The sequence below is a fragment of the Varroa jacobsoni genome, unplaced genomic scaffold (genome assembly GCF_002532875.2).
Source record: "Varroa jacobsoni isolate VJ856 unplaced genomic scaffold, vjacob_1.0 scaffold_767, whole genome shotgun sequence".
In the NCBI taxonomy this organism is placed as follows: Eukaryota; Metazoa; Arthropoda; class Arachnida; order Mesostigmata; family Varroidae; genus Varroa; species Varroa jacobsoni.
In genome coordinates this window covers 394,398-418,732 of record NW_019213669.1, presented here as the reverse complement: position 1 = coordinate 418,732, position 24,335 = coordinate 394,398, and the positions used below count along the sequence as shown (strand labels likewise).

The 24,335-nt window shown below is 38.3% G+C and overlaps 1 protein-coding gene across 8 annotated transcripts in view; it reads right to left on the bottom strand.

Moving 5' to 3' along the window:
- The window catches only part of LOC111263465 (RYamide receptor), a 154,247-nt gene that overhangs the window by 16,262 nt on the left and 113,650 nt on the right, over window positions 1-24,335 (bottom strand). For 7 of the 8 annotated variants that reach the window (XM_086969631.1, XM_086969629.1, XM_086969628.1 and 4 more), the window contains one exon: window positions 753-1,165. In XM_086969631.1, the coding sequence (XP_086825757.1) occupies window positions 753-1,133 (381 nt within the window). In that variant the 5' untranslated portion in view covers window positions 1,134-1,165. Of the gene's footprint in view, window positions 1-752; window positions 1,166-13,187; window positions 13,271-24,335 lie in introns of those variants that run through there. The other variant, XR_015312306.1, reaches the window with a different exon arrangement.

The window sequence follows — 24,335 nt, the reverse complement described above, 5'->3', positions numbered from 1 at the left end:
TCACTAACTCTGATATGAAGGATTCAGTGGAAAAAACAGAAGTTTAATTTATAAGTGTTAATATTACTCCATTGCGTGGCAAAAATTGGAATGGTTTCTAATGTCTCTGTCAGTGTCTGCTGATTTGTATGTACTTCCGTGTTAGATATACATCACTCTACGGGTTAAGAAGCGAGGTATAGTGTAGCAACTCGTAAACTTAAATTGTCTAATGGAGTACCACAGATTAACGTGTTCCTGAAAATGTTCATCCGATCATTATACAGGGAGCTCAAGGCCTATTTTACCTTTGCTGGCAGAGAAATCGTTTCCTAATTCTATTAATTCAAAATATTCATTCGCTTTTTGGAAAAATTTTTTTGCTCTACTAAATTATTTCCCGCCAAATCACAGACCGATAGTTAAGAACGAATTACCATAAAAGACTTATTACCATTGTCGAGTCATTATAGATTATCTGGCATAAATGCTATTTCTTGCACAAACACTTTAGAAAACTCAAAGCAGGGTGGCTGCAATTGCGTTCCTACATATGTTTCTTCTGTAAACAATAACGTCTTGAAATAATAATGATAATTTTAATTATTACCATTATTGTTAATAGCAATAAAGTGTTTTGTTTTTTGAAGTCTGTTCGCCTTTTGATATAAATTACTTATAAGTAAATACCAATACAGCTTAATATTTTGCCGCGTGGTTAATGCATAATTCGAAATTAAGCCGTCCATATGTCCAATCCTATTGTTACTTACCGAAATAGCTTGGCAGTATCCAACTGCTATACACATAAAATAGCCGAACACCCAGTGCTCGGTGATAAAATTCGAAACGAACGAGAAGGGGATGCAGAAGACGGCCATGAGAATGTCGCCGACGGCCAGATTCACAATGAACATATTCGTAACTGTTCGCATACGTGGGTATGCCAGTACTATGTAACAAACAAGTCCGTTACCGGCTAATGCGAAGAGGGTGACTAGGCCATACATGATAGACATTACGACGAGTGCAGGTACTTGCGCTGGCTCCCATGGACCGTCCAACGAGCAGTTGATGCGTGCTGTCGTTGCTGACGACAGGCCAGTAATGCTGTTTACGCCGCCGGAGGGCGGTCCGCCAGCCGCTGCCGACATCGTGTTCAATAAACCTACAACTATCGCTGCACCTGCAATAAAAAAGGAGACAATATTAATAGTTGGAAATCCATTGGAAATCGAACGAACAGTGGCGAGCTATCTGACAAAAAGCAAGTTGACTATATAACTCAATATTACTATAGGTTTTGACATTTTGAGTCAAACGTAAATTTTTCTTTTTTAATAACAGGTTTTTAGTAAACAATGATCATCTCAAAATGTTTAAAATTTCAACCATTTGCGACAATAGTCTGGTAGAGAATTTTTTTAGTTTCAATAGCAGCATGGGATCACTAAAATACTGCAGGTATATAAAAGGCCCAACAAACAACTCACAGTAGGGCCTATGGAGGAAAATAATTTGTTAATAAAATTTCAAATAGAAATCACATTATACATAATTAATTAAATAACGTAGAATAATATTTTAAAACGGTATATTATGAATCATTTAATCAAATTTTATCGACATCCTGTCGGATTAAACGTAGCGTAATCCGACAACATGCTGATATGATCCGTAGTTTGCAACTCTGCCAATTGTTCCCTAGCGTTTGCGTTACTGTCCCCATGATGACACAAGGCTAGTATGTTTATTTACCAAACTTAAAGGCATCTGGTAATATTGTTTTGAAACTACACTTCGTTTCGTACTGGGAGCCAGCCCTCTAAAAATTAATATTTTTCGATTTTGCACTTACATACCAACTTTTCATCTACTCTTCTGTTGTTATGTCTTCGACAAGCTTTCAGTGATATAACACGGGATCCTGTTTTCCAACTTTTATTTATATATTCTCCACTTTGAATGGGGTGCATGCTTACTGGGTACTTATCTGTTCAAGATTTTGAACGCTTTTACAGTCGTTTACTTCGCTACCTACAACTCTTATCGCCATCCGCCCTAATATTGTAACGCGCGGGACCGTCCTATACTCCATATAGGAAGTATTTCAGGTACATGTTCCCAGGTTGAGTCTTCTTACTACCATATATAGACGATTATGTTTTTTCTCCAATTTACTCAAGTTTATTTAAACGGTCAATATAAGCAACCGAATCCGCACTTCTATATTCTTATAGTGACAACAGGCAAGGATGTCGCCTGTTCAGCTGTCTATTCGGTCCCCGGATTATCTTTTCTAACCGATAACTTCCGAGTCCTTTTTCTCTTTCTTAATACAGATAACAGAAATATATTCTCAACGATGCTCATGTGATATTTCGTGCATACAAATATTATAAAAAGTGTAGCCGACTCAAAGCTACTTAGTTAAGATGAGCTTACTTAATGCTGAACAGATAGGACAGAATGGTTCGATTATGTCTTCTTTAAAAAATCGCAAGCTGACATAAGTGATTACGGTTGTTATCATCGTTGTACTTATTCAAAAAATACAATAATAATAATGCTAAAAAAATATTTGATAGGCAAGTAATGTAGAGAGTTCAGTGAAGTTAATCTTTATCACCCTCTGATGTCATCAAAATATGTAGATGGCTGCTATGATATTTCCCGAGAACAGTTAATGACATAATTATCCTAATATTTTTACGGAAAAGTAGGATAGAGTTAGAATATTGTATTCCGATACCATAAAATATGTAACGAATATTCCCATGCTTTAAGACCAGGTTTTCACAAAGGTTTTATTAGGATAAGAAATCCCTTGCAACCACCAGAATAAAGTATGACTAAGTTAGTTTCACACATGCAGATATATTAGAAAGTAAGACTTTGATTTAGCGATTATTGCTGAATACAAAAGGGTTACGTGACTCGTAGTCATTAAGCTTGGCTCTTTACCCCCCTCCCCCCCCCTAAAATTACTACTGTTATTATTTCTATGAATTTATAATGGCCTTATGCAGCATTAAGGTCTTATGTGAGATACCAGACGGGTGTTGCTGTCTCATAGAATAGCTATTCAGACCTCGTAACAGCCATTCCTGTAATGAGAATTTTATATTAAAGGGGAATGTTTGAGTGTTATTTAGTCTTTGTAAGCAAAACTTCCAGTTACTGCGAAGTTAGTATGGGCGGACGCATGTAGAGGGTCCAAGTGATTTTATACATGAAAAAACACTGCCCAAATACCGACAAAATTTTAACTTTAATTCTACTGATTTTTGAAATCTTTCTGGAATGAAAAAAGAAAGCACGCAGAAGGTCGCTTACAACAACAATTATTAACAAATTTTATGACAAATAAAATTAATTTTAGACTTGCAAACAAGAGCGTACACGATATTGACCCTTAGACACATACATCTGAGTTAAGCACGGTATGTCAGGGTCATCAACACCATGGCGTTAAGGATACGATTCTACGCACCCAATACTACAATCGAATTTTTGAAACCAGAGCGATTAACGAATGGAATCAACTCTCATGAGATCTTAGGACTACTTGAAGGCTCAGTGTTCCGGAAGTGACTCAGAACTGATCCCCTGATTTTCTGAATAAGCAGAAAAAAGTGACTGAACGGAGGTTGTCAAGAAATTTGTTTTGTATGCTGGCTTATTTCTACAATTCTTACGATTTAGTTTTTATTTTATTTCTTTTTTATAACAGAGACATGGATATCCGACAATCTGCTTACGAGTCGTTGTTACTCTGCAATGAAACGAACGCGTTAACCTGTACCTAATCGAGCCATGTTTATGATACGTACTCATGTCAAGTTTGTACTTCCAATGCTAGAGAAATCTACAATTTATACAATGTATATATGGCTTTAACTATTTCAACAAACTACTCTGATATACCTCTAAAAGTGGCTATTTAGGTAGCCCATTAACGATTTGTCAGATCGTTGTAGACGACCTGCGTCACCTTGTTTTATGTGTGCCCTGCCATCACGTCACTACTATTATTGTGCTTATAAAATACTGCAACTTTTTAACTCTGGTTTGAAACGGGAAAACTGCACAAATCGAAGACAGAACAGCCATTAACCTTAAGCAATGTCCGACTGATCCGGCAAGGGGAGAAGAATTAGAACGAAGGTATAGAATACAAAACGTAAGCAGGTTTTTCACTGTTTATCAAGGTACTGAATCTGCATGAATACCTCTTAGTTCGATCAGATATATTTGCATTTTACTAAAAATCATTCAAAACGAATATTTTTTAATAATAAAAAAAGAAAGAGTTCGATTCGTTAGATTTAAGTCGAGTCAAAAATAATTGCACTTCATAAGCGCGATCTAAATTTAAAGATTAGGAAAGCTATGCCTGCATAGTACTAGAAGGATTGTTACTTTTTAATGAATTATTTTTAAACCAACAATGATGGCAAGAACCATAGGGACAAGCATAACATGTTGATACTTACGTAACTTTCTAAATTGTTACTCACAAATAGTGTTGGGCAATGGGAAAAGTACTTACACATATTGGTGTTTGTCTCATACATATTTATATACATATATGAATATGAAAACCTGTCCTGCGTAATTTAAACAGCTGTTAATCTGTTACTATAATCTGGAATATGAAAATATTCGTGATAAGGTTTTCTTCCGTAATCTATTTTTCTCTATAATTGTTTTGCTTTGGACACACAAATACTCTTCATTAAATTATACCGTAAGCATTTGTTTTTGTTCAGCAAAAGCTACATGAGTTTGGAATTTTTTTATGAATGAAGCGATTATTTTTTTTGTAATAAAATTGATCACTACGATTATTTAAGTAACCGCCTAGCTAATTGTCTGAGAGTAACTACCGGAAATTTCTATGAAACGGCAAAGTAAAAGAGACCATTACTTACACCCATAAACAGAGAACTTGAGAAATATTGTTCCATCAAATTGTAATAGCCATATGCGAAGGTTTGAAAAGCATACTATATCGTCAAGCAGGTAAAAGGCTTATTGTTTTAAAGAAAGACTGTACAACCCACATATATACATATAAAATGTTTTTTTCAAATTAAAAGATGACACAAACAATGTCAGTTTGTGGGGACTGAATAGGAATATAGAAATATAATGTTGTAGAGGACAAACATTTCCTTGTATCCAATTCACTAAATAATGACTAAGATAATAATATTATAGAAAGTTGCTGGGAAGTGGCAATATAATCTGTCATCATATTAAACTGAGTGAACACATAAAACCCTCGCACCTCCTTATGCGCACCGGCAATTTTCTAAAACAAACACGTTAGATATGATTAAATTCCTTTGTTTTTATTTCGACAAAGCATAGCAGCGTTGTCATGGCCTGCTGGCGAGGGCAAGAAGGCTCGCCAAAAGCCTGAAATGTTAGGTAAGTAATATTCGTGTTTACCTATAACAGATCGATATCGCATAATGAGAATGGTTCAAACGTTGATTGAAGCCGCGGCATATCAGCCTTGCCTTACATAAACAGATACGCCGACATTTTACATTTTGCACTATAGTTGAAAAGATACCACAGAGCAGATGTTCCTACAAGCCTAAAATTAGGGATTTTATAACTTGCATTAATATCGTTATGGTTCTTCGATTTGCTACTGCAATTTGGTTTGCTATTGCTTTTTAACGTTACCGATATTGGATATTACTTGTTTCTATAAGTTGACTAATGATACATTAGTACTATATATAGGTTACACATAAATAAATTAATAACTAATTACATATAAAATGATGTATGTAAGGTAACGGATATATTGTTATGATAAAAATACTTGAATAAACATAGGTATATGTAACTATAGAACGAATGGCTGTGCGTCGCTCCACCGTCCTGCCGTCAAACGATAAATGGTAAAACCAAGCCAGTTCGCTTCGTTCAGTGGCAGCGTGATATGGCTGGCGGTATGGATATGTTGGTGACCAAACATGTATGGGTGGTTAGACAGCGTCACTGGAAATAACTTTTAAAAGTTTGCGTGCGTGCCTAGGTGAGCACTGAAAACGGTCTACCGACCACATTATGCCCGGAAGTGCGGCAGTAAATTACGTCCAAACTAGAAAGTGTGGTTTCATTTTTATGTCCTAGAAGAGCCGTCGGTTGAGAAAGAGAAGTCGATTGCTGTTATCTTTGTCACACTAGCGGGTCAGTTCCAACGCCGAGTTAGTTGGAATGGCCTGAGATTATACATTGGAAAGCCCAAGACCCGCTCTCGGAAGCGTACCGCGCGAACGAAACACTTGTTGGTGACTGGAAGGGCATATCAACGCACAGTGCCTGCAGGTTTGCTTGTCAAGGCACGGCAAACCAGAATGGCAGACTCGAGCTGTGCAAGCACTGAGGTTCGAAGGTCATGCCTTCCCTTAAAATAGAATCAATAGTTAGTGCATCTACCAGTCTATGTCTTCGATGGGCGGCGGTAGTAGGAATGCTGGGAAGATACACACACATTCAGGGAACTGCGATTAGTTTTGCAGAAAGCGGTCAGGTTATCGGGGTTATCATATCTACGCGGGCGCAAAGAAAATCGTACGCCGGGTATGACATGGCATGTCCCCGGCAAGAGAATAAAAGTCCGCGCTTATATATGTGGCTGCGACTTGTGCAGGCGTGCGAGGAGAAGCGAAGTACGATGCTTTCTAATCCGGAAATTCACCGTTAGAGCATCCGTTCTGCGACCGCAGCTGTCCTCAGTGCCCGTTTACTGCCTTCACAGAAAGCTGGGTTTAAAGACAGAAGACCCAATTGTACGCGCCTATTACGGCGTACTCATCCGGCAAATATACGTACATAGTACGCTGTTATATCACTGGACACGCAATTACGCGCTACTTACAGTTTCATGCAAACAAAATATGATACCCGTCTGGCATTACTAATGCGTTATCCGCCTGTGGTGATTTCTGATGACTGAGTTGATTTAGTGATTTTACGCTCAGCCTTCGTGTAAACCGAAAATATACCGTTGCGTATACACCAACAGTTATTCTGTTGCGGTGGGCCTGCCCACTTAACCAGTTTTTCTTCCTTTATCAACTCTCGATTGTCGACGGATTTATTTTGCATGGCTCCTAGCCTGAGCCACGTAGCTTCGGTGAATCAATTCAACCTCAACCAATTTGATTTGTTTGGTTTTTTTCAATACAGATTTACCAGAAGTGTGTTGTTGGAACTCGTAGAGGACGTGAAAAGACATGAAAAGCATTGTATTCAGCAAATCTATAAATTAACAAAAATAACCTTTTACAGAGATACTGTAAAGTTGCCACTTCTTCATTTTAGAACGCCTCAGGGATATATAAATACATTACTGTGAGCCGTGTTTGAAAATTAACTTACGAATAGTCACTGCCGCAAAAATCGCAGATACATTTAGTAAGTGCAGCGACAGGTGTCAAACAGCCTAACTAAACCGGCTACCTAAGGACGTACTGCCCAAACAGCAGCATAGGTTCTTAATGACTGAGTGTGCATGGTCGCTAGCAGTGATAACCAAGAGCAATCAGTTGAATAGGCGGCATTCACTTGAGACAGCAACACCAAGTGGACTTTTGATAGGTATAGCACATAATGGCACAGTTGACCAGGAGGTTTTTATTTCTGTCAAGGAGTCCCGTACGTAAACCTTTATTCAGAAAATTTCGACCTTAGTCATTTTAGCGAACCGTTACCAAACTGAGTTTTTGGCCCTTTTTATGTCGAAATGTGCGTATTAAGAAAACGAGGATGTATTAAATTTATGCTTAACTCGTCGAGATCTATCGAGTGGCGTTAATAAAAGCCATAAAAAGTTATGCTACATAAAAAAAGTATCTTCAATAATTTGATGTTCCTCTAAGATCTCTCAGATCATATTCGAAGAAGTTTTAAAATGTGTGCTGTATCAACCGCTTTACTGACATGTATTAAAAACTTGCTCAAAAGATCATTAAGAATACTGTCACACGACGAATTTTTCCAATCCAGTAAATCCTTGAACATAAACCCATGGACCGAAAGTGCGCCAGTGAAGATTCTATTAACCATTTTACAATTTAATTAAATTAGTATAACGTCACAGAAACTGGGCAAAAAAATATTCGCGAACTCAAAAAAACTGAACTAAGGTGGTTCATATACCATAAATTACGAATAATCTTGGCAAAAATCATAACTTTAAATCGTGAGAATGTGAAGAATCGAAGTTTTCTGAAATCAATGCCCAGCTTTGTAGAGCTTGAAAAAACTTCAATATAAACCTTTAGCAGGTTCTCAACGGGTATCAAGCACATCACCAAAAATGAGTATTCCGCTCAGATTAACATCACACTCTACCGAATAAAAGGGAGCACGTATTTTGCTGATAAAAACAGTTCTTTTTTATACCTAAATCTATAATAGAGGTAATGTCGAATAACGGGTAGTTCTTATGCTATGATGCTGATAAACATAATAGCTTCGTCTGCAACAAAGTTTACGCAGTTTTTTGTGCAACACAGCTGAGCACACTTGAAACCAACGATTGCAGACTTTGCTGTACTCAATGAAGTAAGTATATTGTCTGGAATCAATAATGCAGTAGATCTTTGACCGTTTGCTTCAGAATGGTCACCTGCTGGACGCACTACCTTAATATGTTAATATGCAAGAGATGCCTTACAAGCTACGTTTCAAAGGTGGTAAAGGTCGCGATTGCATCAGTGGTGTCCTTATATACTGTTGTGACTCATTAAATAGTGCAAGTTTTGCTGATTCAATCTTCATCGCTATGTGGATGAAATACTGTTGGTACAGGAAGGTATTAATCCGACTTAAAATACACGTAGTAGCGAAATGCGATTATTTTTTTAAGTTGTAGCTGTAGGTCCATGGCTAAAAGTAGTAACTGTCGTCAACAAGCGGAAACAGGAGCATACACTGAACACTGCCGTAGAGTCCATGAGATTTCGAAATGGCATAGGCCAATTATCGTTAGTATCTCGGTATCGTTATGTTATGGTAAAGATTCATCCAAGCGCCCTCAGTATAGGCGCGATATCTTATACAATAGCTACTGGTGCGTTATACGTGCGGCTGTGCGAGCTTGCTGGTCGTCGTACGCAAACCTCGTATCATTGTACGCAACAAATGCTCGCCTTTGTTGTGGTGAAGTAACAAATATCAAAATTCGCCCGTTAGGGCACAACCTCAAGCATTTCAACAATGATGCAAAATTCAGGACGGTTCATAACGTGCAGTCGGCGTTTGATGGCAACCTTACGAGTCCGGAAGAGAAATTTAAAGAAATTGACATGACTCGTAATATATTGGCGCTAGTGGGCCTAGTAATAGAAGGCTGTATGTATAAATAAAGAAGAATTGTGCGCATCTTTAAAAGGATGCCATTGTCTATTCAGGCAGAACGAGGTCATCTGAAATAGTGCGTTGTATTGTCTGCAGGTCGCACGAGAGGTCCTGGCGGTAGGCATCTTGGTTCTGCGTAACGTGCCGTGGGCACATTGATGTCATCTTCTTTACTTTCAATGCAACAAAACTGTACCTTCTCTCTTTTAAACAATAGGGTTTTACAGCTCCGATACACCTTGTCCATTGGGACACTTGCCGACGGAAGGTTTTCTGGTTCCTGCTTCGTTGGACGGACCGTTAGTTGACAGCACGGAGGGCATGATAGATGTCTTGACCGTGGGGGTTGGTTGCGCATGTAAATAAGTCCACGAATAATTGTCCGCGTTGTGCTTTTTTTTCGAGTTTATAATTGTATGTTTGCAACCGTGGTGCGGTCGGCGATTATTGCCGGCTACGTTAGGGGCTGCGTGTCTTTTGGAGTTTGAAAGCCCTTCCAGTCGGCAAGGATCGAAATGGTGCTCCGGACGTTGACTACTGGAAAGTATTGGTAGGCTTATGGCTCCGAACATGGCTGGGCAGGCTATGATGAGAGGCTTGGGCGCTTGCTGCCGGATTTCCCGTGCTCTGTTCGCGGCCAGGTTACTAAAAGCAGCGGCCTTTTACCAGCAGTGCCTCTTCATTGCGATGCAGGTGGGTAGACAGTTTAAACGTGGCAACTCGCTCGCAGTTGTCCGCAAGAATAATCTGTCGGAATCAGCCGAGGCGAACAAAAGGCAAAGGCAAAGAGTGCGAGGCGCCTAAGCACAGCACCGTTTTTACGTCACGAAGTTCGGATACACGAACGCAGCGCTTAAGCGTAACGCTATACATGAGATGAGGGGGAAGTTCTACATTTTGTGATATATTAGGGCGGACGATGCTTTAAGACGGTGCTGCAGCTTTGTTTTCAAGCACTGGAAATGAAAAATAGGTAGAAACCAAACTTCTTTCTCTAAGGGTAAAATAAATTACCGGATCGGGTCCCTGTTCCGTACTGCTATGACCAAGGTAAAATCACACCGACCGTAAGAGAATCGGTCCAATCTGTCCGCGCTAACGAGTAACAGATAGATATACCTGTATATATAGAGAGAGCGACAGCGAAAGGGAGAGAGAGAAACCATTTGTGACAATTTATGTTTAGAATATTTTGACATTACTATTTTGATAGGAATGAAATAAATATATAATAATTTTTATTAGACATCCTATTATTTTATTGATGTATTTTTATTTTAACGTATGTATATATATCTCGCATAGTGTTATTTTCTAATAAATAGGCCGCACATATGTATATATATGACAACGAATATGTCAAATAAGTATTTGACATGATTAGTAAAGAACTCAAGACGAGCTAGAAAGGCGTAGGACGTTTAATTAAATGCCTTAATTTGTTTTGTATTTTGAAAGCACTATTCGGTGCATTGGAATGCATTCGATAATAGTTGGATGTAGTTTCTATCTAAATAGGCCCCAATTGGTATATAGATTACGTGTATTCTCACTAGTGCGGCGTTTATGCCCCGAATCCGTGCTAATTCAGACTATAAAGTTACATGGCATATCTTATAGTATCATTATAGTCGCACTTAAATTTTTAGGTCGAGCGTGAAATAATGGTGCCATATAAATAGTCCGTATGCATGTGCTAAATTTATTAAAAGAAGTGGCTTATCTGAAACTAAAATTTTCTCTCAAAAAATGGAGTGGTCACCACGAATTCGGCCTTGATCGACGTAAAAAACAGTCGCTTGCTACACAATAAGTGTAGCTTATTCAGGTACGTGCGTAATTGTACCTGTTATTGCATTATAATATCATATATGGATATATCGAGCATTTAAGTGAGTGTAAAATTTAAAGCAATAAGAGAAATGTTAATGTTACATATCGATGGGATACATGAAAGGACCTTGCTTGCTTCGTCATGCAAGGATACTTCTTAAAGGCACGACAATTGAGTATACACTTTAGATACTCTCACTCGTTCCACGCTTCGAGGCATAAAGCAGTCGAAGAGGGCGTCAGTAAGTAGCGAGTTGATGGCGTTTGTACTGCGACCTCTCGGAAACCGCTAGCAACATGCAAAGTGACACGCACGGGTTGTTCAATTTCGATTCAGTTGATCCCAATCGAGGTTTCGTCAGAAAATTTATTGAGCCGAAAGTGGGTTGTTGAAAAAAAATGTTAACCGTTAGATATCTTTTTAATCGTATTAGATGGCTTTATATCTCGTGCATCACGAGTCGCAGTTAGTGTCATTCGAAACCTGAGATTTGGTAGTAGAGGACGCACCAAAATTATTGGAATGCCTTTATTCAGATTTTAGATAGAGTTAGAGAGACTTTGAAGGTGGGCGAAAGGAAAGAAACGCCTAGGCTTATATAAAAATATGTGCTCTTTATGGTTAAAATGTGTTATCGGTGTGTAAAATGTGTTCTAAACGTCTCGATGTGAAAGATGTGGTAGACTAGTAAACCAATGAGTTGACGAAACTACTGAAGGTTAGCGAGGCTCACATGTACCAAGGAACAAAATATCCATCAACAAACGGTTTTGACAGATTCGAAAAACTTGATGTTTTAGTGGCACACGAATCGAGGTAAATTCTTTAACTCGATCGTGTTTAAGTTGCAGAATTCTATAGAAACGCCACGAAATCAAGCTGTTCTTAACATGGTTAATCTTGGATGGTGATTAATTGATCACTTACGATAATAACAATAAGCAAATAGAGAAAAAAAAATGTGCCCGACAATCTGTAGCAAAGACTGTTAGTTAGATTAACATTTAAATTACTATCGCCTAGCGAAACGATTGATTCGGACATCTACTGTCAACAACTTATAGGACTACAACGAGCCATTAAAAGTAATCGAGCAGACCTAATGCATAGAAAAAGTGCTTTTCATTATGAAAATCTCGACGCTAGTGGCGACTCATCTAGCAGACGAAATTCCACCCCCAAGTTTGTCGGACAAAAATTTATTCTATTGAGAATTAGTAGAAACTTTCAACGTACAACACGTATATATAAATATTGCAACTTTATTCCAAATATTAGCTCATTAGCTTATGTGTCCTTGGGATCACCAAAACGGTAGTGGTGCTAGTATCAAAAACCAGCTGTGCATAGTCTAGTTTGTCTTCGGATCCGTATATCCGTACAGAAGCTTTTTCACCAAAACCTTACTTATGAAAATATACTCACAGCGTTACATTATTAGAATGCGCGTCGGCATGAAATTTGTCCTAAATGGGTGCCGTGAAAATAATTACTAAGTAACGTAATTTGCGAATCATACCAGGCCAATATGTATGTTATGAAGGACCTGGGTGCTGGCTCACAAAATAACGGCCCGCATCCACATCAATATCGAACAAAATCATTTTCGTACGTAAAAAAAGATACGTATGTATCTATCACAAAAGCGGCCTACTAAAATATTTCGTCAATTATAGTAAGCGTGTTACAAACGGGCCATCACGACATTGACTACAACTACTGCAATGTTTTTTTTTAGTTTTTATAACAGATCAGAACGGGTGCTTTTAGTCTTTTCAACGACATAATGGCTAATTAAAAAGAATAGGGTTTGCTCTCTCCAGGCACGCATACGGCCTTATCTACCCCAATATTAACAATTGAAAATAGAACTATTATAGATATGATATATACAAACTGGCCAAGATAGGCACTTCTAAGATCTTGGTGCTCAGTTCTCTATTGCATTGGCGTCCGCTGGGCATATAAAACTTTTAACACACATACGTTTCCTAAGTGGAAGCTGATTCCCTTCGGCTGGCCCAAGATTTTGTGAGTTGCAATAATCGGTCCGGCTGATCGGCGTGTCTACAATTTGAAAACAACAGAGCAAGAAGATTCGGAGCTAAAGCTAGTCATTTAATACTTTTTTTCTTTTCAAAACCCATCACTACGTTAGCTCTTATCGTAATTTTTAGATAGAAAGTGATAAAACTTGTCGTTAAAAATACAAATGCAAAAAAGGTGAAGCGACTATTTAAATGGAATCGTCCTGAGAGCCTATTGATCTGAGTAGAACAAACAGTATAAATTGAAATTTACCTGTTACATAAAAAAAAAACAAAACCATACACTCATGTAATGAACTTCAAGGCATTCAGTAACTAGTAGGTTGGTTGTAGAGGTAGCATTCAAACGCAGGATCCGGCATAAACATTTATTGAGCGATTCTTGGCTTCAGGTGCCTCACAACTTCTGGCTCTGAAGTCGCTTTAAACATTACTACAAAAGACATGAGATGTGCATGCCCAGTCTCGTAGACACGCATCCCCAAAGCGTATGTCTTTCCGGCATTTCAGCTTTCCTCAAGGAAATTTCTTGCTCTCGAGGTGTTTGCCGTGCCAGAAATATTTCCGTAGCAATTTCGCGTGGATACTTAAATCAACTATAGATAAAGGTGCGGAATCGATGGGCAGAACCACTTGCGCTAGCTCCATATCAGCAAATCAAAAGCCAGAAGCAAGAAACGGTGTTCTTAACTGTATTTATAAATAAACTTGTTAGGAATATATATGCGGGACATGTATGTTATATGCAGTATATATTACCTGTTAGAAATGTAGATATATGTGAAATATATACATAGAAGAACGATTAAAAGCGCGATAAAGATTGATGCTTTTAGACAACGAACCAACCACATACGCCGGGTAAAAATGGAATGATTTTTGCTGATGAAAAAAGCCGACTTGCCACTTCGACGAATGAAAATGATTGTTTTAATCAGTTATGACAAAACCTAGGATTTGATAATTCCCAAATGCTAATCCTTAGTTTAAGATGCTTAGCCAATCGATGGGTGGGTTTTGTGCTGTGATTTGTAAGGAGTAGTGCAAAGTCAGTGCGCTCTTGAGGTCATTTTATAGAACGGTTTGTACAAGTGTTCTTCCGCTAATTTGTCGTTGCTACACATGACTGAATGTTAGTCAAAAAGCGTCCATGTGAGCGGAATAATCCCAGGTCTTAAAAATAAAGTCGGCTAACATTTTTACGAATTACAGGGGTAAGCAGTGAAGAAATATATTCCGTCGAAAAAAATAGGAGAATAAATCCGTATGTCCATTCAGAGGATCTTTCTAACCGTCACTCTTCAAATCCTCGCTTAAACATTAAGTCCTAGCAGGTGTGTACTATATCCATTTATCCACTTGTCGCCGCTGGTCTCATGCCGCTGATGATGAGGGTGATTATCGGAATTGTTTTTCGTTACTTTATCTTTTTTGGGTCAATACTAGATTGAAGTAGACGGGATTTAAATATTTCTTAGTTTTCAAAATAGTTCTGGTCACGTTAGACTTAAGAACTAGCTCCATTTAACGACACGATGACGAAAGGAAACAACTAAAATTGAAACTGATTAATACTGTTTGGTTTTAAGTTACCGCATACAAGGGATATACCGCACGCACCTTCGTACAATAATTGAACCATTTTCAACCTGCAATTGCAGAAGATATTCGAGGAACAAATAAACTGGCGATGCAAGATAGGTATTCCGTAGGATATAGGAAGAAATGTAAATTAATAAAAATACATGTTTGGCTACTTAATTTTGTGGTGACACCATGTCGCAATTTCGAATACACTGGCTTTAAACGGTTGGTAGACTCGTTGATTGATGTCTTTCGTTTTTCCAACCTAAGCAATACACAAATTTAATTCCGTAGTAGATTTCCAATGATGCACCTGGGGAACCTACTCTATTTAGCGCGGAGTTTGATCCCATTCTAGCCAGTATACACTTGTTTTGCTCAAAGAGGAACAGATAAATATTTGAGAAGCTGACGATATTTGTAAATTAATTACCGTTATATTTACATCTAATGCTGTTTTATACAAAACGGTTTCCACCTAAGTGTTATACTGTTCATAATTTTCTGTCACACAACTTATGCGAGCTTTGTCGGCATTAAAGATAAACTGTCGAATACCATTGAAAACTGTTGAAATGGACCTTTGAATAATGCAGCGTTGTTTATATGTATACGCTGGTAAGAGTTGAAACTCTATATTCGTAATTTGTTCTTATATTTTGCCATATTTAACGCGCTATTTACAGCTGGAAACTATCTAAAACACCCGCTCCCAAATAATGTGTTGTTCGTTCACAACTCGAAAACGTTCTCGACCGTCTATTTACAACAAGTTTTGTAATGTCGCTATATCCACATTGCTTCTGAAAAAAAAAACGATCGAGTTTTATATTAACCATCGTAAAAGTAATATGTTCAATAAAGGAATATTTGGGTCCTCCGGAAGTTGAACGGCTTAAAGGTCGTTCGGATTTGTTAGGATTTTTGTGAACAGACTTCTTCTAACGACAAAAAAGTTCAAAAGAATCTTTCCCACTCTATCGGGCATCCCAAGAAACCTAAAAAAGAAAAATTACATAGCTTCCTTTTGAGTAATTTACCCAAGTGGTGGTGCTGATGCGATTGCTGCGAGTTAGAACTGAGACTATCGTGCATGCCCAACTAGTCGGCGCTTAAGTATATAGCCGTTAGGTTCAAAGGTCAGGCTTGCGTCGCAATATCAGGTCGACCATGTTTCTTAGTAAACATTTCGAATACTTTATTTTCTCTAATACTCTAATAAAACCAAAAATCATGGAGTAGCGTTTTATTTGCAAGCATCCGTTGGAATGCAGTATGCTGCATCGCAAGCATGGTGTCATCTAAGCAAAATAACTACGGATGAGCGGACAGCTTTCACAATCTTCAAAAATCGAGACATATAACTAAAAGGCGAAGATCGAAGGATAGATAAAATAGATAAATACAAACAACGGCTTTCCAACCTAATCTGACCCTGACGTCTTATGGTAAAGTCACGTTTGCTTATAATTGCGTGACAAATTATAGATTTAAGTTGTACTTTGGTTTGTGGAAATTAAGAAAAAAGCGTACATGCCGTGATATTCTAATATAAAACTTTCTGACCAAAATCGAGGGCAAAGGTTTACGAGAAAACGAATCGACTGGGGAAGAAGGCAGTCCTTTCTGAAACTTGAACGTCAGGTGTACATATGTTTTGCTAGAAGTTTTATACGAAATTGGACAGCCGAACTCAATACAAAAGTTTGTATCCAAGATTTTTCAATACACTGACTTTTCTGGAGACATACCTATTTAAATAATGCGCATATGTGTTAAGTGTTCATATATGCTTAGTTTAATGGCTATTAAAAGGAAATAATATTAAGGTCAGTTGTCGGAGATACATTTCGTAAATACTACACTGAGTTACTTAAGTTCCCAGAAGACCCCACGATTAAGACCCTATGATTTTTCCCAACTGTCAAATATATTTTCCTATTCCAATAATAATAGGGATCGTATATAGGGGTGTTTATTTAAAAATGCAACTTCGAAGGACAGTTTCTATAAAAAAAGAAACAAGAGTAATTTGTAGGAATAATATTTGATGAGTATGGTGGATATCAGGAAGCCGTCAACTGAAACTGCGTTTTTGCCACTTTGATTTTTGCGTTGTGAGATCTATCGTTGTCGGGTACTAGGAATGGTGTGCCTTTGTTTACGAATTTTGGCTCTTTAGTGCGAAGTTTCTTCCTCCAACTATTCATAGTAAGCTTCAGTCATAATCGCTGCACTTTCCACAAAACGATTTACCAAGCTGTAGGGGACAAAGCCCGCATTATATAACCAAAAAGATTTTGCAAGTGGAAATTTTGTTTAGTCGCATCTACCCAATGAAAGTGCGAGGGAAAACGTTTCTATGTCTGTTTTCGATCTTCGCCTAGAATCATGCGGCACTCGCTATCATTATTTTACCATTTTAATTTGGACTGAACAAATACGGTATTTTTATGTACATCAAATCTAAGTGCCAATATAGGTGCACTTTGAGATGGGTTAGCTTCCAATTCCTCGTTATTCACCTTTCAAAACAGATTCCTTCCACTTTCGATGTTTCGAATACAAGTTTATATGGCGAGCTGCTTCTGCTGCTTGTAGTTCCAAAATGGAGTTCATATTCAAATTTTTTCATTTTCTCATCGTTTACTACAATTCGCCTGTTAAAAGCCCATACGACGATATTTGAGGGCGCAGTTTCAGATTTCAACAAGTATAGGCCCGTTTCGAATATTACAAAAAATGCCGCCAAATCGTGCTATTACAAATAACGTTATCTTGAAATATGAAATTAATGTCATACTGAACAATCTAATAGATTCGGCCAGTTAAACCCTACAGCATTTCCAGCAAACTTGCCGAGACCTGCCAGTGTAAGACGTGGAGGCGCTTATTATAATTCCTTCCCCCTGGACAACTCTGTACGAAGACCTCGTTGTTCTAATGGCAGACTGTTGGGTATAAGCAACCCTTACTTGATAACAGCCACACGCGGCGCTCGGACAGTCGGCCTAGTTTACTGTATTCTCTTCCGCAAGAAACTGGGCCTCACCACAACAATTCAAACAAAAAAAAAAAACACGATGGCTGCCTGAAGTGGTCTGCACCACTTCAAACACTCCAGCAAATGCAGTCACCATAACACTTCCGCTGTCCAAGTCAATTACCACTGGCCTGTCTGCAGCTCTCTTTCAGAATTCAACCCTGGACCAGTTTGGCGCCACTGGGTCAATTTGTACTAGCTTCAATGTTGTTCTACATTTATACACACTAAAAAGTACCGCTGAACTAAATGAATAATTATAGGTTTTAAAGATAGTACTGTATTAGTGATTAATTATAGTATTCATAACAAGAAGATTAGTACGAATTTGGCATGTTACTTCTAGAGAAAAGTTTATTTAAAGAGAGTTAAATTTAGGCTCATGTTTAGTTACGAAGTTCAGCAGAAAAAATGTATCTATTTGGGATCATTTTTTTTTATTTCTTATTGGGTCTTTATCAATCCTGCCTCACATGGGAGACGGGTGAGACTTCATACATCTTCGCGCATATTCTCTACCTTTTTAAGAAACGAATTTATTGCAGAATTGAAATTCGCTACACTGACTTTTGTCAAATGCTTTGCACACTCGTTTACTGTCACTTCAAATATCCGTCAGGAAGAAGCTCCTCCAAGCCAGGGTGACGGTCTTCGTAGCGGGATTGCGTCAAGCACGCATAGGGTAGCCACATCGTCAATGCAGTCCTGGTGAGCTACGTTTCATTAGGACTCTGATGATGCTGATGAAACACCAGAAGTTCATAATGATAACGGCTCATAAATCTTGGTAATTTTTAGATTTAGATGAGCTTATATATAAATATAATTGTATGGATTGTGGGCTACCTAAGCACACCGCCCTATCTATGAATATATGATGAGCTTTTTAGGCTGTTCTAAATGTAGACCATGTGTGAAAAAATGCCTTTAGGAGTTGTCGTTGTTGGCTATACATGCGGTGTAAAAACGAACATTTCGTGATTTCCTCTGACGCATCAGCCTTTGGTATCCGCAGAAGGTGCATCCAATAATTACATAGGTTTCTCTCTGAAAAGCAGCGTTCTTTTCGACTAGAATATGCTAATTTAATTTGAAAATCCGGTAAAACTGACATATATCTACGTACCCTTTGTGTGAAATATAATAATAATAATAATATTTATCTGAAATCTAAACTTGTTATTACAGGAATTATTAGAATTCGATACTTCTACTGTTTATTCCAATGTTACCATATCGAGATTATAAATAAACGTTTGCAAATATCAAAAAATTGAGACAGAAAGTGGATCTGCATTTCGTATATAGTATAAATTCATTAAAGTTCTTACATTATGTCATTCAACATGCGGATGCGCACAGAGTTATGTCATAGCACACACATTTTTCCGGTCTATTTTCGTCAGAAATGTTCAGGTCGAAGGAAAAATATGTTTATAAAAACTACATGCTTCTTTTTTGCCTCGGAATAGTTCTCTAGTTTTCCTAAAGCTATTCGAGCAAACGGGCTACGAAGTTATCCCTCAGGTTAATCAACACGCTTCGAAGAAGCAATGCGAGTCCCAAAATACATTTTCCAGCTAATCTTTTTAGAGCTCCTCGCCTGTCATCTGTATGGCTAGATTCAAAGGTACATTAGTCTAAACCATCGCGTGTTAAAGAATGATATTATAGCAGAGAAGACTTTTAGTCTTCTCTTTTTAGGTTAGTGCTAATTATAGCTAAATTTAGATACACTAAATTTAAACGATATGTTCAGTGTGTAAGAACACGATTTTCTTAACCAGGAGCAAGTAGAGATTTTAATGAAATATCTCTTTCAACAAGATCATGGGTAGATCATGAAGTCAAGATACAAACGCTGGCAGACTTTAAGTAATCATTTAATTTTTTGTACACTTTAAGTTAGGTTTTAACTCATTTCGGGAGGAGAAAGAGTACTGAATGACCTAACCCTCGAATTATGTTTTATAGCCTAAAACTCCCCATATACGCTATATACGATGTTAGGATCAAACGAATCGAAACATTGGATTCGCGGCAGTATTTGTATGTCGTACATTAGATACTATATGTTGGCCCTTCTTGATCACAGAAAACGATACATTTACTAGTAAACACTAGTAGATGACTCTATTAGAAATAAATAGGTATCGGTTTTTCAAGATAGCAAAATAGTAGCACCTTTATACAAGACGCGATTCTGGTACTGACCAATAATACGGCATTTTTTTGGCTCCAATAGAATATTATCGTTAAACGACATAAATTCCAGCTGGATGCTATATATACTGGATTCGATATTTGTATTAAGAAATGAGTGGACTTGGGCCTTCAAGTTTACTGGAAGCTTCTAGAGTAAATTGTTTCAGATGCACAGAGTGTTTTGTGCCACCATACCCACTCTGCCCGTTCGAAACGCTTGATGACAAGTACCGTATACGCTTCATGTCACTCAGAATTCTAGTATAATAAATTGCGGCCCAGAGCGTACCAATGATTTGAAGCGTGGGATGAAACTTACGGAGTCTATTATAAAGTGGAAGTAGATCACGTGAACAAGGGAACTAACGAACAGTCAATTACGCTTATCTCTCACACCGGTTGCATCACATCCCGTTTAACGACTGTGAACGCAAGCGGTATCTGTAAAGAAATCCTTCGTAGGTTAGACTTGGAGATGAAACCGACCATAGAAAGCTCTTACAGGTATAAAGCCTTTACAAAGGAAATGAGCGTAAACATTGAAGCGACTATAGAAACCAAAGGGTCGTATTTCAGCTGGAAATGGGCACCGCAGTAGAACATATCGTAGCCGATCGAAATCGAGTACTGCCGGAAGAGGCAATTGTCAGGGCTATTTAGTTGATAAGCAAAGACCGAGAATACGACAGTGGCTTTTATTTCAACCGAGAATAGCCTTAGAGCACGTTAACAAGTTCTCAGAGACAATACTAGAGCCATAACTCGGAGGTTTCAAGTACCATAGAAACAATATACTAACAAAAAAAAATAGCAGGTACTACAAGCTTGGGCAACGTTCAGGGGTTGCATATGCTTGCTATCTCGCACAAAAGTACTGCTTATTTTGGCACACCGCATGCACCTGATTACACTGCGCTTACCATATATAGCGTTAAAGGCGTTTATCGTGGTCGGCTATCACTCATTTTTTCTGACAGTGATTCTAAGCGCAAAGATATAAGATTCAAGCACTTTTACTCGAAGACTCTCAGGGAAGGGTAGCCTGTGTGATAAACTTGTGAAAAAGGCTTTGTGTTCGGGGTGTAAGTGTAGAACGCATAAAACCGCCCGTTCAAAAATAAAACAGCCGTTTGAATTTTGGCGCCACAGGATGGTCGCTTAGATCTGTGTTTGTTCCGGCAGAAAGAACAGTCTGCAATCCGATGCAGCTTCAGCTTCTTTGCCGTTATGTGATTTTTCCCGAGCCGAGCCTGCACTAGATTTCGTGTAAAAGATCAAATCAGAATGCCTACGAAACCTGCCCTTTGGGTAAAGATAAACAAACAGGCGGTTCAAAACAAAACAAAAAAAGGAATGGACATGAGGCACACGGATGACGATTCTCACTCTGGAAAGTCTATAACAGCGATTACGAAAGAGGAAAGAATGAAACAACTTATGCTCTGCAGCTGCCAGATTACCGATTGCGATTACAGACCATTTTGACTGACCGTTCAGACGTTAGAAAGCTTCTGGCGACGTCTGTGCGGAATATCCTGCACATGACCACTCGTGAAAAACTATGTTAGGAGAACCTTGTGTCACTTTTAATGACGGGTGTACAGTTCAGACGGGTACCGGTTCATAAATGAACCCCGACTGAAGAAAGTCTATTCCAAAGCCAAGGTGCTCCTCATAGTATTTTTTATTGTCGGGGAATTGTTCGTCATGAATCCAGGCCACTGGCCTCAACGCTTAGCAAGGAGTACAATGAAAGAGTTTCAAAAAGACTGTGCGAGTCTATTTGACGTAAAAGGCTAGAACTGGGACAATGCGTTGGTCTACATTTTACAATTCGTACACCAAAAAAACTGGAAGTATGGGTTGCCCCAATCTTCTTATTTACTGAACCTAGCCTAACTTGGTCTGGGGCAATGAAATACACTTATTAATCTGAGACTATTGACTCTTTCATTTTGAGCAAAGGGTTAGAGCAGGAATAACAGAACAGAAATTAACTGGGGATTCTTAAAGCAAAATTATACAGATGGAACTGCCTTAGCGTCGGTAGTATGGCCGAAAGGATCAAAGTGCATTCTATTGAATGGGTATATGAAAAATGCATATGAAAGACCAGATGATGTTTGTCAGGTATGCATTAATATCAGGCAGCGCGTCCAAAGAATTTTCTAGGACATGATGCGGTAAAGATAGTTTCACACGTTGACGATTGAAAAAAGTATAACGCTGCAGCTCCGCAATATTGCATTTTAGAAAACGATTTTGTACATATTATGAATACATTTACAGAAAGACCAGATTTAATAATAGTGATTCTGCGAGATGGCACTTTAAAAGCAAATTAATTTTCTGAAACCTGTGCTAAGGTAAGGATGTTACCAGCGAGGCATAGGGGTATATTACGAACTGCGTACATTGGGGCAAGAATTAGATTTTTTCAATAACTAGGCGAACGGAACGGTGGAGCAATTGGTGTCAAAATCTGTGAGGCAAGCAGAAATGGCTAGAAATCAATAGCCGATGTGTCTCCTACAAATTTTCGTCATTGGCGCTTTTTCGTCTTGTGGTCCAGTTAACAAATATGTTCGTACATGTGTATTAAATAAATTAATACTGAAATATGTTCCCGTACTCATGTTATTACATTTACTGGCCATACTTTTAATTATTCTTTCCACTTAGCGAGCTGCTCTTAAACATTTTTCAAAATAAGACCCCTCTCTGTCTGAACTGACGAGACGCGTTTCTACACTGTTAGACTTTCTTTCCTGTTCGCCATTCGCACTACGATGCGGAAAGACGACGGGCTGTTAACGTTCAACAACGACCAGTTCGAGTGCTTTCAACACAGAAGTGGTAGTTGCGATATGGTATGACAATTTCGATTCATTACCACTTCTCGTTCTCTGTTTGACATATTTTATGTGCTGAGATAAAGCGCTCGAAAGCACGTGCCTGGAAGGCATGTTAGGAGATCTGCTGCTTCAGAGCGAGCGCGCGTCGACAGTCACTTACTTGAAAAGGGCGGAAAAGAGTAGCCGAGAAACGAACGCCCTCTACAATAAGGCGGAGGCGCTGCTCAAATGGTGCCAAATAAAAAATTGGTACAGCTCATCTGAGTTTAATGTTTGTTCGACAGTGGCTTGACTGAATAAATGATACACGATCGACACTGAGAAGCGTCAATATGTGCTTTGGCCAAGGGATCTTGAATCGCTGACACACTTGACATAGTTCAATTAAAAGGGTACATCACATAGCATAAACAGTTGGGAATTTCTTAGTAAACTATGGACCTACTTACAGTTACGCTATTAAATTTTTTCCTGTTGTGTTACGACAATAATTTCTCAGAAATAGAAATTAGAACGTAGATTACCATATAGAGCTGCAACTTTATTGCTACCAACTTCAGTTGTAACTATTGTGCCGAACGAGTTCAAAGAAAGGTACAAAACCTAAAGAAACAGTCAAGCTTGAATGAAGTTAGGCTCGCTCGACGAGAAAGCAGATCTGTGATTATTTTTCAGGCTTGCAAAGCTCAAGTTTTGCATTATGCAGCTCATTTGCACCCAGTTCGATGTACTGGATACAAGGTATCATCGGTGAGAAACTGAAGTACGTTTAAATAAAGTAATGGCATACTTTTTGTGGATTCAATTATTTAATTTTAACAGTCGTAGTATGTCTGAATTTATTCACATGAAGACAATTAAACAGAAAGCGCTTAGCATTTTTTCTTTCTTTTTTTTTGGAACGCGCATTTAAAAAAATCATGGCGCTGACACTTTGGTAGCATTTAATGTGAAGCGCTTCTCTTCGTTCATGCACGCCAAGCAAAGTGCGGCAGTCTTAAGAACAACCACTTGAAAAGCTTTTCTTTTAAACTACCGCCCTACTGTCCATCGTTGCAACGAACTTATATACGACTCTATAACTTAAATGCAAGACCTATAATCTATTGATCTCCACTGCATTGTTACCGTTATACATTAATAGCAAACAAAGTAAAATATTGATTACTCAGGAGAATAAATGGCACATTGGTAACTATTGAGCGGTAAACAGTCCTTTTGGCCAGAGTTTGCGATATTTTTGTTTAGCGCGCAAGGCATTTTAACGTTACACCATTTCTGATTATCGCTTCGCCCTAATTTTTTGTTGATCCTGGTCTATTCAATGATATTTAGAGCAAATGGAACGATGGCCTTACATTAGCAGCAGTCAAGAAGTATTCGATCTAACTCATTCG